Source organism: Nothoprocta perdicaria, unplaced genomic scaffold (assembly GCF_003342845.1).
Source record: "Nothoprocta perdicaria isolate Ctin4 unplaced genomic scaffold, notPer1 scaffold_12, whole genome shotgun sequence".
Lineage (NCBI taxonomy): Eukaryota > Metazoa > Chordata > Aves > Tinamiformes > Tinamidae > Nothoprocta > Nothoprocta perdicaria.
This window is the reverse complement of record NW_020454316.1, coordinates 5,303,784-5,321,339: the sequence shown is the minus strand read 5'-3', so window position 1 is coordinate 5,321,339 and position 17,556 is coordinate 5,303,784. Positions and strand designations below refer to the sequence as shown.

At 41.3% G+C, this 17,556-nt stretch overlaps 2 protein-coding genes across 2 annotated transcripts in view; one reads left to right on the top strand and one right to left on the bottom strand.

The window, feature by feature from the left end:
* The window catches only part of PRKAR1B (protein kinase cAMP-dependent type I regulatory subunit beta), an 87,341-nt gene extending 70,973 nt beyond the window's left edge, over positions 1–16,368 (bottom strand). The window contains exons 1-4 of the mRNA XM_026053961.1: positions 16,245–16,368; positions 15,274–15,457; positions 5,879–6,049; positions 5,188–5,279 (exon numbers count right to left, since the gene is read on the bottom strand). Coding sequence (XP_025909746.1) covers positions 5,188–5,279; positions 5,879–6,049; positions 15,274–15,450 — 440 coding nt within the window. The 5' untranslated portion in view covers positions 15,451–15,457; positions 16,245–16,368. The remainder of the gene's footprint in view (positions 1–5,187; positions 5,280–5,878; positions 6,050–15,273; positions 15,458–16,244) is intronic.
* A 1,077-nt stretch (positions 16,369–17,445) lies between these two features.
* The window catches only part of DNAAF5 (dynein axonemal assembly factor 5), a 24,109-nt gene continuing 23,998 nt past the window's right edge, over positions 17,446–17,556 (top strand). The window contains 1 exon segment of the mRNA XM_026053931.1: positions 17,446–17,556. Within this exon segment, the coding sequence (XP_025909716.1) occupies positions 17,446–17,556 (111 nt within the window).

Sequence of the window (17,556 nt, the reverse complement as noted above, 5' to 3'; positions counted from 1 at the left end):
AACCCTGAGATCACGTTGGAAGCAGCAGAAGGGAGATCAGCAGGGACCTTCACTTTGTTCAGTCATTTGAGTCTATAGCACTGGCCACCATAGACAACATTTGAAGGTTATTAACATCAAAACTTCCCAGCAACATTTTGGAGGAACACATTACAGAGGAAGATGAACTTTATGAAATATCCATCAATTCTGTAATTTCATCTTTGAATTCTTTTCACTGGGGGGAGAATCTGTATTTGCTTATTTTGTATTGGGCTTTCATGCAGGATCACAGGTGGAATGAAGGGAGCGGTGAGAAACAAGGTGGTTTTCAAACCCAACTGAACTTAAAGACAATTTGTTGCAAGGGACATAATCTATAAAAACTAACCTGATGTTTATAACGCAAAAATCCCTCACAATTAAAGCTGCCATTACATTTTTGCCCAAGATAATGAAAGACAGCACAAAAACATCTTACCTGGGTGTAGGTCCAGGGCCACTGACATGTTCTCTCAAGGCTGCTCATCCTTGAACGGACTGCAGAACAATTGCTAGTTCCTCCGAGCACACATCCTGCACAGCACTGTCATCTGAACCACTTGTTGTTCTGCACTGCAAGCATCTCCTTCAGGGCTGGCCCAAGACAATCTGTTTTGAAGGACTGTGCACATGTAAATGAGGTTTCTCAGAGCATCAGGTCAGGACCAAGCAGGCACAAAGTGGCCAATCTTGCAGTGATTTTAATTAGCAGGGTTTTAGGGTACTCTCTACCTTGGAAAACTGTTGATCCTCACCTCCATAGCATCTGCATGATGCTTCCACACCACTACACTTTTCCAAAAAACTTTTCCGCCCTTACATGGGAGTTTAACCAACACGCTTCACTTCCCAACTAATGAAACTCTCCAAACAGTCTCTAAGAGTTTTTGAGTGAAGTCATGAAGTGAAAGAGACACAAAATTACATCAAGGGAACTAAGTTGCCATGTGGGGTCAGGGACAGGAGAAGAAAGAGTTAGAGCACACAGGCCTGTATAGCGTGTGCATGTGTAGCATGGCGGAATTACCAAAATCAAGCTCAACTCCTGGGCATTAGATACATCTCAACTGCAAAACAGATGCATGGAAGCCTGAAACAAGGCAGCAGGGCCACAAAAACTTCACCACATTCCCCAGCTAGGGAAGCAAACCCAATCCAAGTATGTGTACATAACCCCAGCCAGGAGGCTTCCATAACAAGTTACTGAGTTTGGACAAATAACAAGGGAAAAAACGAGGACAAGCCTATAGGAAAGACACACTGACACATTTCAATGTGCTCTCTGCAACTCTTCAAGCTATATGTAAGCTATTTAGCCCTTCACTCCCCAAATAACCCTCTCCCCCCACAGCTCTCAGATCTCACATGTTAGATGTCACCCCATGACTGTTTTCACGAAATTTTTGCAATACAGCCCAGTGCTTTTGTTAGATGTGTGTTATTCTAATATATAGTCAAAGTTAAAGGACACCTACTAAAGCAGAGCAACAAAGGGGTTTTGTGAAGGTCTGGTACTGCTTCTAACTTTTTGCTGTATTTCTCTCAAATTCAAAAAAATATTGGGTAATGAGTCTGCGACACACATATAAATTGGAGATTCTGAGGTCATCATATATGGGCCCAGACCAGCAGTAGTTAAAGATGCACATAAAACATACATCAGATGCCTGTATGCAAAAAAAGCCACGCATCCTTCATTTTGCCAGTGAGAACTGCCCTTTTAGAGTTAAAAGCACATTTCCACTCAAGACCGTGGGCACTATGCCACTGCTTTGAGAAAAACAGGATGTTGCTCCAGACTTTAGTCAATATTCAAATCAATACCAAGTCCCAAACAGAATACAGTCAACTTCTGCATCCCTTGAGAGAGCTGCGTTATCCTTTACACTATAAGTAGTCTCAAGAAGAACACTGTGATAGTAGTTGTGTGGTAGAGTAAGTAACTCTGTAATTTTAAGTACCAAAGTCACACCTTCTCTTTCATGGTCTTTTTCTGCATAATTTTACATCAAATTCTGAATGAGTGCATGATAAATGGCACATCTTTTTTGAGCATGGTACCATGAAAAGATGTTATCCAAAATAAGATTGAATGTAAACTTGAATTTAACTACTGCAAACACCGCTGCAAACAGATACTCATTTACTTGAGCTTTAGCACGACCTCTTATCCAGTTAATCAACATTATGAAATATCTGACATGGAAATAATGTATTGCACACATTACCTTGATAAATAAGTGCTTTTGCCAGACATAAGGATGTTTACAACCATCAGGCAGAAATGCAATGTAAGTGTCATGAACTACACAGCCATGCAAGCATCTTTTCAGAGAAGAGAATCCATTATAAATGGCATCCATTATAAATGCGGAATTAAGCTCTGCTAGTCCATCCTTACCCCACCTGAATATTGTCTATATCTTAAAGAATAGTACACCATGAAATTACATGAGGTAGAAACATAGGCTTAAAAGAAAATTCTTTTATTATTTTCTGCAGCACAGAAAATTATTATTTTATTATTATTATTTTATTCTTTTCTGCAGCACAGAAAATAATGCAGCACAGAAAATAAGCTACTCTCATCAGGTTTTCAACCATTCCATCAAGACAGCACATAGAGAACACCAAATGCACGAATTTTTTGCTGAACTATGTATCTGCACCAACCAGATGGCAACTGGAAGCGATCACAGCGCTCTCTTCCACCTAGCTGCCAAACAAGTCCAGACAAAGGTCTGCAGCTTGATGTCAGGAGTGAGTTTAGTAAGATCTGAGAATTTCTTTGCTCACTGTAAGTCCGCCTGCAAAAGCAGGATGCCTGTGTTTTTCTGCGTGTTCCTTTTTCCTTCCAGTGTGGTTAAACAGCTTGCTCTGCTTGTTGTCAGGGTTAAATGGGGCACTTAGACATATCCTGGAGCAAGGAGAAGACGGTATAAAGCTAAAAGGTATAAAGAAGCCAGAAACTGAGAGGCTTCCAAAGCTTTCCACAGCAGAGGTGGCAGACACGTGGCCCAGCAACTGAGGGCCACAAAAGCAAGTAACCTGCATCCCTTCTACAGCACACAGGGGACACATCCTCTCCCTTCCCTCACACGTCCATAACCCAATATATGACTGATGGAGATAAACGAGACAGGGGGAATGCTGCAGAGCCCCTTACACCTGTGATGCACAGGCAACGCAGCACAGAAGAAAGTATTTCTTCTTCCCTTTCTCTCTCACCCTGCTTTGATGATATATTACCGAAATATTTGATGACATATTACTGAAATGTCCCTTCTCCACCAAGGACAAGCTATTCTTCCCTTGCTTGTCATATTAACATCACAATGGTATAGACACAATTTAGAGCAGTGCTGTGTAAGAATTCTGTTGTGGGTGGAAAAGCCGGAAAAAAGTGTGATGTTAATATCCTTCTAATTACTCCAGTAATCTGCATGTTAATGGGATATCATAATAATTAGGATTTCAAAGTAATTAGACTGTGTAAATGCCCACATGAGGGAGCAAAACGTGCATGCTTCAGAATGTGCTTGACTAAAAGCATATGAACAGCCCCACTGAAGGATTATATAGCTGATGTTAGGCCACTAATAAGATGTCAGTGTAGACAAAAATTTTGCTCTTTGTAATCACAGAAACCCAAAAAAGCAGGGCTGGAAAAAACCTCAGCACACCAGCACCCCTCTGCTGCAAGGCAGGACCAATGCTGCTTATATCATTCTCAGAATTGTCTCATCTTTTCTCAAAGCCTTCAAGTGGTGGATTCCACAAGCTATCTAAGTATTGAGAGAGCTCTTCCTTCCTTGACTCTCAGAGCATTTAAATTTGTTGTTCTTTGCCCTACTCAACCTTGGCACAGAGAGCAGATTATTCCATTTCTTTTCATTTACCATTATTCATACACAATTATAAGTTGTTACCATGTCCCTCTGCTCTTGACTTTCCTTTTGCAGGCCAACCAATCCCACTCTTTCTTCAGAAGTCATGTTATTTAGATCTGTTATCATTCCCTTTGCTCTTTTCTGAACTTCCTCCAGCTGTTTTTTCTTGAAGTGCAATGCCTCAAATAGGACACTGTGTTCCAGCTGAAATCTTTCCAGAGCCAGCCAGAAAGGAAAAATCATTTCTCATGTCTTGCATGTTCTTCTGTTTAGTCACCCCAGTAAAACATTAGCCTTTTTCACAACAGATTGACATTAGTGACTAACACTCAGACCACGAACCACAATAAACTCTGCATCCTTTTTCAAATAACCATCAAAACTGTTGTTTCTTATAGTTATACAAGTGTTCTTCCTGCCTAAGTATAGCTCTCTGTGCTCGGCGCAGCAACAATCCATCCTATTTTTACTAGATCATGTCTCCAAATTGTCAACATAATTCTGAATTCTTGTCTCCTCCCAATATTCTCAACTTTTTGTCATCTACAAATTCAACAATCACATTCTATGCTACCGTTGAGACCATTACTAAAAATAATAAAAAAAAACAGACCCAAAACAAACACCACCTTAATGTCTTTCCATTATAACAACAGACCACTGCCAGTTTCTTGTGTACAACTATCCAAACAGTTTTGCACAGATTCCACAGTGGTTTCATTCAAATCATATTTCCCTAGATCGTTTACTAATTGTCATAAACCTAATGTCAAAAACCTCACTAAAGACAAGTTGTTTGGCCTCCATTACACATTCCTCATCTGCAAGTTTTGCTCTTCTGCTGTAGAAAGACATTTTCAAGTTTGCTGAAAGTTCTGTTACTGAGCTCCTTGGTCTCCTTCATATGCCTAAACATAATTTGTTTGTTCCAGAAGTTTTTCAATGAGCAAAACAAGAGAATTATCTCCAATTCTCCTTTACCCCTTTAGAAGTATTATGCTTTTTGTTTCCCTCTCTACCAGTACTTGACTTGTCTTATTTGACTTCTCAGCAATAACTACAAATAGTGCCGAGATGAGATTCCTTTAACCAGTTAAGTACTATTTTTTTAAGCTTCTGATTCTACACTCTATCTTAAGTGTTGAGGGGGACATCTAGCATGACTCAAACACATGAATGAGAGTAGTTATGAGCAGCTTTCTGAATTAAAATTTAATACAATTTCTTGTCTCTAGGTCAAGCCACAAGATTATTTAAACCATCAAACACCTCATACCTTCGTTCATTGTCATCAAGATGAGCAAAAAGCACGTTCTTGGAGATGGCCTTGGCCAGAGCAGTCATAGTTTTGTAGTCCTTTGGAATAACCTGAAGGGAGAAAAAAAAAATGGGAAAAAAAAAAAAAAAAGAGAGGGATATTACATGTCTGATTGTATTTCTTTGTACCTCTTGAAAATACAAGATCCTTGGGGAATGGGGAGAAGAATATCCATAAAATACCACTGACAGTTCAAGGAGAAATTATTAGTAGGTACTGGCAGCTAGGTGGTCTCCTTTCAAATCTCCCAAACTGAGAGAACCCTTTTTCATATCCATCCCCTCTTCAAACAGTCGGAAAAGCAACCTATTTTTTTAAACTAAAGAAAGAATAATATTTGTCTAGGGAAAAAAAGAATGGCTTAAATATACAAAACTGTTCAGTAATGGTTTTGAATGACCTAAGTTAGGAGAAAATTTGAGCTAGAAATTACTTTTTGGGGAAAAGCAGGAAATGCAGCAGGAAGAAAAAGGAGGCAGAAAAGGAACATTAGCCTGAAGGAAATGATCATGCTCTGGATATGCTGGCACAAGGGCACAATCCTAGAGGCCGGCCCATGACTCCAAGCATGCCAAACAATGAACAAAACACAAGCGAGTCACCTTGTTGCCTTGCAAACCTGAGAATGGGACACGCAGCAACACGTTACCTTTCTAACGTAAGAAACTGCATCCTCCTCTGTGTAGACCTCCGCGCTGACCCCCCCTCTCCTGCGCCGGGCCTTCACCACCGGGTTGGGAGGAGGAGGAGAAATCTCGTCATCATGAGAATCAGACTGGGAACTGGATTTCTGCCGAGCCAGTATTTGTTTGCATTCTTCCTGCAAGGCAAAGAGACAGTGAAGGAGCCCTTACTTACACACCTAACTTCCAGGACACACTTAATATGCTCCTTTTTTATGACCCTCAGCAATCCTTTAATTTCTACACCTGGATGACTATTTGTCAACTTACTCATGCATACACATCAAATAAAATTAAATATTTGACATGAGCAATAGGAAGGATTAATCCCAAATACAATCCATGTACAGGTACAAACCCTCTGGCCATTTCTTTCTTGCATGTAAAAGTAAACAATGTGTTTTAAACTGCAGACATCCATTGCAGTTACCCCTGGCTGAGCAGGGAAAAGAACAGGGCTCATTTTGCTTGCTCTCCAACACCACAGCTGTGATTTTCTCGGTCGGCTTTTGAAAGCTTTGAGCACTGCAGAGTAAGAGGAACTGACTTTGTACCTATCTGGGCCTTTCGTACAGAGAACATACCAGCAATCACAGGTCAATACATCAGATATGTTTCTTCTTGCTCAGCTTTGCAGACTTACTATCACCAGAGAGAACAAAGATGCTCCCTGCTCCAGAATTTCTGCCATTTAGCACATTTACAAATCAATGGAACAACTTTCAAGCAAAACAGATCCAAGGCAGGTGCCAGAAGACTAAGAAAGATGATGTCTGGCTTAATACCAGCTGGTCAATAGACAGGTTACTCTCCAAATTCTACACTCATGGAACAGAAGATATAGTAAGAAGGGAAATCTCTGAGGAGATTAGCAGGAAACAGGACAGAAAATCCTACAGAAAGGATGTCAGAGTTACAAGACATGCAGTCAATTCATAAACTGAATTAACTGACCTTATCTGAAGATCTGAAACAAAATTACTCATGACTACAATATTTTCATGCATAAAATCCACAAGTTATATATATACACCATATACCATAATACCAGCATTAGTGGCTTTACTATATACACCATTAGTGGCTTTACCATATATACCAAAATACCAGCATTAGTGGCTTCATAGGCATGTGGCTTTGCAAGCAGAAATTTATGTCAGAGGTCCCTAGTCTATTCCCCAGCTTCCAAGGACTCTAGGAAGAGCACACATGACTCCAGTTCCCATTATGTCACTCATACCTCATGGTCAAACCACACAAGGCCTGTCTTTTCACACCTTAGCATCCTGCCCACACCTTTCCACATTACTACCTCTTTGCTATTTCTTCAGTGTCCTCCTACCCTATTCCATTTGGCCTTCTTTGGTCCTGCTGAACTCATCAGTCTCCAGATTGTCTGACACAGGAAACTGAAGCAGATGTGCAGGGAAGACAGGATCACTGTAGGGACACAAACTGGACAGCCTAAGCTCACTAATTTGTCTGCATTCCCTCACTCTCAAACAGCCTCAAGATTAATATAGACAGCCATTATCTGACTATTGGTAAAGCCTAATGCTTCTAAGAGAATTCAGACCAGTTGAGTTGCAGGTTACGTGCAAGGAAATGTATTCCTGAGGCCCCCAGACCCAATAAAATCAGCATCCTTTGGGCAGTGACACCAGAGGCTGGCTGCAGCCTTATGCAACCAATTTATGATAAGACTTAACAATTTGAGCTAACAAATGAAGCCAGTGAAGGAGGAAGGATGAGGGACTATCAGTGCTAGACATGTGGCAAATTACCAACACAGCCAGTTGGTCTTATTGACACAGGAAATGAGTTAACTATAACTCATCAGGTACGACACTAGAAAAGTGTGGTACAAAAAATTGGCACAGGTTCTCAATTTTTAAGCTTGTGAGAAAAACAGATGATGAATATATGTTTTGCCATTGAGGTTTACAAATATCTGACAAATCCAGTAATGTTACTTGTCTTTTCTGGTCTTATTTTGCGTTTTGCACCATCACTGACATTGCCTGTTAACTTAAGGAGCCTTTCACAACAATCTTTGACCTGTTATTGCTGGTTGAAACAGTAAGAAGATGGTATTTCCTATGCTGCATAATTCTAAGTAACAACTTGCATATTCTTCTTTTGGTTAAAAGACTACTGAAATATTTAAGAGATAAACATAGGTAGATAGCTTAGAGTGCTGACTAAAGATTTGTTTTTTCAAGGTCTTGACCTGCCTCAAAGTGCCAAATTCTGTCTACCACCAATATTGTTTTTAACTGAGAACTACTATAGTGCAACCCCTGGACCACAACACAGTTGGACTAGCTGCTGTACAGCAGAAAGCAAAGCTGATTTCAGATGTATTAAATCCTTACTGAAACGTCTTCCTTTCTAATTTAAATTTCAATGAACAGCACTGGGTATGTGAAAAATGACTCAACTGGATTTTCCTATTGTGTAAAAACTGCAAGTCCTGCTTAAATACTGATCAACTTCTCCCTCATGCAACTCCTATCCGACTGCCTCTAGCCTCCTTAATTACCATTATGCACTTGCAGAAATATAACTATTTAAAATAATCTGTTTTCATTATATTTACTACCTGCACATCAAAACCAAATCCATGAGTGAAGAAATGCAAACAATATTACCGGACATTTCAGCTCATGCAGCTCTTTGACAGTCTAACAGAAGTTAATACAACCACATGCACTTTCTTTATAATGCTGAGTTAGGTAATGATGACCTTTCTGGACAGCAAGCAGTTGAAAGTATACTAAAAGATAACTACTAAAAGAAGCAGTCGAGCATCTATTTAATGTCATTTTGCACTCAAACAGTTCTTTTTATATACAGTATATTTACTCTGAGAAAACAGCTTTCCTCATTTGAATATCAAACATACACTTTATTTTTTCAATACACACCACGTAAAAAGCAATTCCCAAGAATTCATAATCTCTTCTACCCCGGCACAGACTTATACAAGAAGGAAAGCTCAGTGAGATAAAATTAATATCACAAAGCATGCTCTTAAACCAAGTATCTTTTAAAGCTGAAAAGATATTAAAAGATTATAAAAGTAAGTTACCATGTGATTCATTTTAAAAGGAAGTCTCTTCACTACAAACTCCTTTTATATAAAACAGCAGATAGTTGACTGGCTTTTCCATATGCAGTTATTTGTAGTCTAGGTAGGTTTCCCATTACTGGGAATTACTACCAAATAAAAGCATACGCTACACTCCAAGCTATGCTTTCAAAAAGTCTTCTTCCATATATCCAGGGAAAAACAGCAAACATTTTAAAGGAGGAACAGGCTCTCTTAAGAACAGTCCTTCAAACATGGGTCTTCAGGCCTGGCTTGATGTGAACGCTTGGGCAGAACTCGCTCTCAAGTAAACACCTCACCATCTCCTGCTGCCATGACAACGAGCCTTCTCCCTCTCTATTCAGATGGCACCAATTATTCGCAGTGACACAGAAATCCCATTTCCTACTCATGTCCACCTTAAAATGAGGCACTCCTACCAATATACACACATTTTGAAGAGATAACTGTGAAATCCCAGTGAGAAGCTCATGCTTTCCTTCACACCAACACAGCCCAAACCAACACTGCTGTAACATAATTATACATAATCTTATACGTAAATAATCTAGTCCTACTTCTATTAAAATCATGTTGCAATGGATCAGAGAGTTAGGTAAAGTCAAAGCTGTAAACAAGTCTTCCCTGTAGGCTCTGTGGGAGACGGTCTGGAAACTGGAATGACCTGGCTGACTCCAATGGGTATGGCAAGCGAGCCATATTCCAAAAGGGAAAAAGAGATGTACCATCTTCACCTCAAATAAAATATTTTTTATTTTATTTATTAACAGGATGCTATGGAGTCACCTCCTTTCCCAATTAACATTTTCATTTGTCTTAATGAGCACAAACACTGCAACTGAAGCAGCCACAATAAGTGGCAAGATTTTGACTTTACAGTTCCTGACACAGCACAGCTCAATAACACACTCCCTGACCCAGATGACTACAATTTATTCCCTGTATTCAAGAAAGTCACAACAAAAAAGTGCACATTAAATGAAACATTTTCTACTTCTTTACAAGCACACTCATTAAGTTTGCTGACTGACAGGTCTGAAATCTACTTTCTATTTATCCATGAAGATAAATAACCAGGAAGATGCACAGTGTAGCTCATATTCACATAACGAAAAAGCACTCTCTCTTTGCACCGAAATTGACCCAGAGGAGACACTTTCAACCTAAGAAGGCTTGAAACACCATCCCAACGCTCACAGACTATAGACACAATACTAGAAACTGACAGTATGAATTATAACAACTAAAGGCCAAAGGAAAACCATTCCACTTTGCTGGAAGCACAAAACTGACCAACCCCATCACTGAAAATGAGAAAAATCTGGGAGGTCTTAATGCCTTCTCCAGTCTTTTCTTTGTCACAGTAGACAACTCTACTATCTTTTTGATCATTTAGGCTTGTAACCTCAGACTTTTTACACAATTTCATCTATTGTTCCACTGTCTTCTGGATGTTAAATATTTTTTTTCTTTCCTACAGCATCCCTAAGAAATATATTTAACATCCTCACCCACCTCCTGCTGTTATTTACCCATTTCACAGTTATCTTCTGCTTCAATTATTTACTAGTGGCCTCTGCTGCCTCGCTATAAATCAGCTCATTCCAAATTTCAAATGTAGGCAAAAGTTTCTTGCCAAAAATCTACTTATTCTTCTGCAGCTCAGACTGTATCACTGGCATTCTTTAATCCCTTGACCAGCCTCTTTTCACCTCCTGCAACATGTTAACACATCCTGTCTTTGCCTTCAGCATCTTGCAGGACCTCAACCCAGCACCACCTCTTCCCTACTTTTACATACGCCTCAATATAAAGTAAAGCTATGTTACAAAAAACAGACCATATTTTTGATACTTAAAAGCTTGTATAATTAAATGTAGCCAGCACTTCTAGTTTTTAAAATACAAACCAAATAACAACGTATATATTCCTATCTTGCAACAGAAAAATAAAAACGCCCACAGGAAAGCTCTGTATCTACTAGATAAATATAAACTAAAAGACGAAAACATGACACTGTCTTTTTCAACAATCAGAACACCTAAGTTGCTTCACAGATTTTAATCACTGCACATATATAATGCCAAAACTGCCTGTATATATTTTTATCCCAGCCTTGTAACACAGTGGTACCTTAATACTGAGGAAACTTCACCCAGCTCAGTGAGATGTATTACATATAAGAGGCAGAAACAGACTATGAAAGGATAGGAAGATACAGATAATATTTAAGCTTATCAGCAAACGGGGAATCATTAGTGCTCATATGCCATTTTGCTCCTCAAAATACTTCTATTGTGGAGGCTTCCTTAAAGTTTAGAAACATGGTGATATCCTTCAATCAAAAGTGCTTTTGAAGGCAAGGATATGTTCCCTACGTCACTTCAGAGTGTAAATTTGGCTTTAAAACATCTCTACCTTTCCCACTCCTTGAAAATAATCTATTCCATTGATTCTCTATTCTAAGAAAGAAAGTAAAAATCTTCTCTTTTGTTATCTATCCTCCTCCTCCTCCTCTCCACTCACATTTCATTGTTATAGGGAAGACAGTTGTTTTCAAAACCCAAAATAACTTCTGCCATGTGTTACAAGTGCTTTGACTGATATAGTGTTATCAGGGCTAAGGAGTAGCTTGAGTTGCTTGCTCACACAGAAATCTGGGTTTCAGCCTAACCTTTGGGTGGGATGCAACAAGCACATTAAATATTTTATCGTAACTTTCAATACATCAAAATTAAGGCATATACAGAGGAAGTTTCCCAGTCTCCCAGAGCTAACTTCCTCAGTTCCCGGTGAATAGGAGCTGGCAGGACAACTTCCCTGAGAGTTACAGATCAGCAGCTCAACAACCGAAGCCCACACAGCCCTTGGGGTACAGCTCCAACACAGGCTGTCAGGCAGGGAGTCATGGAGTCCCAGACCTCAGCAGAGGACCCACTACTATGCAGAGTAAAAGGGAGCTCTGCAAATCTAATGCACCTGAACGCACCTTCTTCATGCTCCCCCTTTTTTTTTTTCTCCATGGTTCCTTTTTGATTGAAGTCTATTGATTTCAACAGGTTGTGGCCAAAAGACAAAGGGAGTAAATTATTCCCTGTTTTTGCACATCTCTACCCACATTCCATTAATGCTCTTTTTCTTTTTTTATAAATAGTCTCAGTTGATCTAGTCTCTCCTTGCACAGCAGCTCTGTCATCCTTCTATATATCTGTTCTATCTCTGAAGTAAGGTGACTAAACTACACAAATTACACAAGTGGTATTCTATAGCTTTACACAGGGGCATACAAATATTTCTGCTATCAATATGATACTCAAATTACCACTTTTCTATTAGGAAATCAAATAGGTTCTAATAGAAATAGGTTTTCACTTCAAATAATATATTAATAGCAAGATCCTGAACAAAGCAAGTGTTAATACAACCGCAGGCCACTTCTGAAAGAGAGAAATGCAAGCACTGTTCATGAATTGATTTGGGCCTAACATAACAGACTGTTCCTCTCAAGAGATACATGGTTTTAAACAAGATTTCTCAAAGCTGATTATGGTTTAGTGACTTTTTTTCATTAGATAGTGACTGATCCAGTTTGACTTTTAAATTTACACCAATTTGACAAGGCACTTCTTTCATATGTTAAAGCTAAGCATGGAGCTGTTTATTTAAAGCCACTTATATACTTAAAGATTAACATGTGAATAAACATGCTGATGAGTGCAAAACATGATAACTTGAAACGAGAAACTAAGACTACATCTAGACAGACTCAGGGAAGAAAGTTAATGAATTGCCTTCAAATTCCATCACTGCACCCCTTTTTTTGTGTCAGTTTTGAACTCTAAGAAGTGGAAAACTATATCCACTTGGGGACATACAAAGCAAAGAGGAAGTTCAATGACTCTCAAAGGTGTCTACCCAAGCTCTTACGAGCAAGGTTTCAATTGTAACTATTTTTTTTAGGAAAACTTGCTTTCTTTTCATTGTTTTTCAAAACTATGGTCACCCAGCAAGAGCAGCTGGTGCTTCCTGTTATCAGCATCTCAGGTAGCTCAGGTACGTTCACACATAGCAATATTTCTGACCACAGAACAGACACCACACAGCTGCCTTTCAGGCTTTAAATAATATGAAAAATATTTCTATATCTATCTTTATCATACTGGCATGTTAAATGCAGTTTTTAGATAGCTTTTTCTCTGTAGGTTCTCTTCCAAACTGCAATTCTCCCTAGCTTATCTTAAAGGAAAGAATTATACTTACTCCAGAAGGCACACACATTACAGTCACTGATTGTTACTGATTGAAAACTGTCTTTTTCTGATAAAATGTAATTACTGTAAGAGACTTTTTTTTCAGAAAAGCCTGATATTCAAATAGCTTTGGCTCTACACTATACTTAGCTAGTTGTGAATGAACACTAACTTCCTGGCTTAGAGCAAAGCTGTAATAAACATGACTTGATTTTTCTGCAGATGAGGTCTATGTGCAATACTGTCTCATGTCATGAGGTGGAGCTACCCAAAACATCTCATTTTGCTCTCTTTAATTACAACCAGTAAAGTCAACATTTTTTAAAACTTTCTGGATGGCACCTCGAGATTGCGGCATCAGCATGAATCCATAAAACCACTGCCAGTCCACAGCAATCCATGATATTATTCAATAGCACAGGAAAGCACCACTATTCTTTTATGTGCGTGGGAAAAGAGAACAGAGGTGAGTACTAAGACCAAAAGGTAGAGCAGACAACCTGGTTCAGCCACTGCACCAAAATACTGTATATGCAAAATAACTTAAGCAAAAGACTAAGTAATGCCTAAAGATATGCTCTAAGTTTCTGCTCCTTATTCCTTTTTTGTGTTATTTTCTTCATTAGTTTTACTCTTTATTAATGGATCATTTTTCTGAGGTATAGCTCTTTTCAGAGGTATAGCTTACCTTGGCAAGACAACTCCACCTTTGATTACATGATCAACATACTAAATAAATGGACACCAAGGAAAGTTTCTCAGACTCAATATAGCTGAAAAATGTAACACTTTACCTGTAATTTTTCTATCTTTATTTCTTCTACCTTTATAAGCCAATCAAAATGGAGGAATCCCCCACATTTGAGCAATTAAATCTTGATTCTGCAAGTTGCCTATGAAAACTCACTGACTACAAATCATACTCACTGAAAACGGGATTTCCTTTCTGAGACTCCACCCGAATATAATGTTTGCATTTTCCTACTTAAATAAATTTGGCCTACGCTATCCTATATAAAAATGTATCTGAAAAGCAACGAGGTGTACAAAATACCAATAGCACCTGCAGTATATCATCTTCATGTAGCATTAGCTAACTATTATTGTTCATGTTCTATCCTTACAAAATTCTAACTTTAAAAGAAAAATACTCAAACTACATGAAACTCAGGTCTTAAACTGATCTGAATTTTAACCAAACTTCAGATGCTTCCTTTACAATTCTGCTCTTAGCATGTGAATAAAATCTCTGTTTAGACTTAGTCTATCAGTCACAGAGGACATGTGTAACTAATAAATTGCAGCCCCATGCACAATATTTACACCTCTGGGGAATCCTGTCCCCAGAGCACATTTGGGCCATGCAACATGTTCATGTACAGCTCATTTCAAAAAAAGACACCACTACATTTTGGTGAGGAATGGGCAGAAAACGTTTTAAAACATATTTTCTCCCCTATACTGCTTTTTAAGACAATTATGGCACATGAAGTCTGTCCAAATCGCTCTCATTGGAGGAACCTGGGATATGCAACACAGAGAGGTAAGGCTAATAAAACCAAGTGGTAAACTGTGACAGTGGTTTTCAGAACCTGGGACAAGGGAAAACTGCATCACCTGACATTGAAAAGGAAACGGCATCTTTTCTTCCTGCAATCAGTTTCTTCCTGTAGAATAGTGCTCATTATGTATCATAACATCATAATAATTATGACACTATGTACCATAATGCAAAATATGCTTTTAACTCTTCTGGTTGTTTTTAACAAATGCAGTCTAATGACAGATTATGATCCTTGTGTTATGCACAAGATACCATATAATAACCAATATTATAGTACACTTCAGCAATAAAAATGTTTTTTTTCCTGAGAAACTCTGCTTTTAAAAAGTAGTTTGCTTGCTAATTTAAAGAAAAACATACCATATTCAAAGTCTTTAAGAATCATTTTCTCCGTGTAATACTTCAAAATTTTCAGTCATCTGGAAAATCACTAACCTTTTCTAATTTTTCAAAGTGTTCTCTGAGGAATTTCATGGGTCGGTCTGGCTTTGCTATGCAAAGGTTTACAATGCACTCTTTCAAGATCTGCTGGATGTTGTGCTTCTGAACATAAAGTTCACATCCTTTCAGGCTCTCGTCTTCTTCCACATTGCAGGAAGAAGCAGCAGCCATCTTCAGGCTTGTAAACAGAAAACAAACCTCGGTAAGAAAATGGTGAAGAATGAAAAGAAAAAAAAAAGGAGAGAGAATGAGAAATAAGACAATTCTCAAAACTGCTGTCAAGGAACTTAAAGAAACGCGTTATTTTAATAGCGTTAGTTGGCTCTTTGAGAGACATCAGATCATTTTAACATTTTGGGATTCAAACATGGAACTACAGAACTGTGTCATCTTTACACAATGAGCACAGGAAGATGAGCAAATGGAGCATTTCCATCCCTAGACACTCATCAACCTTTGGAAATAACAGCACAATCGATTAATTACACAAAACCCTGCGCATCAGAGATGGGCGCTAAATGATAGTTCAAAGCCTTGCATTTCCCTCTGCGGCTGCAGGCTGGCTCCCTTTCACCAGGAACGGAAAGATTTTCCGTGCGGGGAAGTTTTACCGCGGTCATTTCGGGCGGCCCAAGGCTCCTGCCTCCTTCCCCGTCAGGGCGGCCCCGGGACGCGCTCCCCGCGCTGCGGGTCTCGAGCGCCGGCCACACGGCGGGACGGCCGGGGGAGACCCCGCATCCCGCGGGCGGCCCGGGGAGATCCCCCCGCTACTGCTGCTGCTGCTCCCGGTTCCCCCAGGCTGGGGGCTCCCCAGGGTGTCCCCGCGGCGGCGGACGGTGCCTGGCCGGGCTCCGCGCCCGGCTGAGCGGCGGCCGCGGCGGGGAGGGAGCGCGGGCCGCCCAAGCGGCGGAGGGGAGCGGGCTCGCCTCGGGGGGCCGAGGGGGAGGCGGGTACCGGATAAATACCTGCGTCTGGGGAGCCGGCAGAGCAGCGGCGGCCTCTCGATGCACGGAAGGAGGGAAGGAATGAAGCAAACGGCGCTCAGGGATCCGCGGTGCAGCCGCCTCCTCCCCTCGCTGCCGCCGCTGCCTCTCTGGCCGCGCCGGGGTCGCCGCGCGGCCCCTTGGCGCCCGCAGCTCCCGCACGAAGCGGCGGCCCGGCAGGAAGGGGCGGCCGCCGTCACGCGGCCGCGGGCGCTGCCTCCCCGCCGCCTCCTGAGGGAAGCGGCGCGGCCCGGCTTGGCCGCGACATGGCGGCCGCGCCGCCGCGACATGGCGGCGGAGCAGCGCGCGGCCCTGCGCGCTCGACCTTCTCCCTTCGCCCTGTCTCCCCCTTTATCCCGCTCCCACTGGATCTCGTTGATTTTTCCCATTCAGAGGAGGATACGGGGCAGGGGGAAAGTGTTAGGATGCCTGGACTCCGTGGGCTACAATGCAAGGCATTCCCACAGCTTTCCTGAAAAGCTAGGAGCACGTAGCGATAGTAAAAACTCACTCTTGGCAAATACAACCTTATTTAAAAGACTAATTTGAATTCACCCCTGTAATTTACTGCATTCTAAGCTAATGATCACTAGTGAATACTCAGGTGACCCTGTGTTGGTGCTTACTTCCAGCATATCCTCTCCAGATGCCTTTTTGGTCTGTTCCAAGCTGTGTTTTACTTCCTTGACTTGCCTATCTTTGCCTTCCTCTATCGATAAGAAAGTTGCTCATTAAACAAGGACACGGAAAGAGGACCCCTTCCAGTGGTTCTGCTGCTCCTCTCCAAGAGCTTTAGCAGGCGAGGCAGCAAGTCAGTATATACTGAATTACAAAGAGTGAATGAGAAAATCACTATTCTCTAGGAAGCTTTGGGAAAAGCTTCCCAGAGCACTAAGACAGGTCTTCCTTACTCAGAGGCACAAGTGTAAAAGCACAGCATACAAGACTTTAGGGCCAACTCTGCACGCTGGTGCCCTGTCACATCCCCTCCCCGGGTGTCCGTGCTCCCAGCAGGGCAGCTCTCTCCCTACACCCACCACCGAGGCACCCACTGAACGTTTAACGCCTCTTCCCCCTCCCAGTTCCGTGCGGGAGCGCGGCGCCCGCCCGCAGAGCGCGGCCCAGCCGCCGTAAAGCGGCGCCGAGCATGCGCGGTGGGGCGCGCGTCCCTGGCAACGGCGCCATGGCGGCGGCGGGCGAGGGCCCGGGCCCCGGTGCCGGCGCGGCCGAGCTGGCGCAGGCCCTGAGCCGGCCCCTGAGCTGCCTGCAGGGCCCCGAGTGCGGGCGCGGGCCG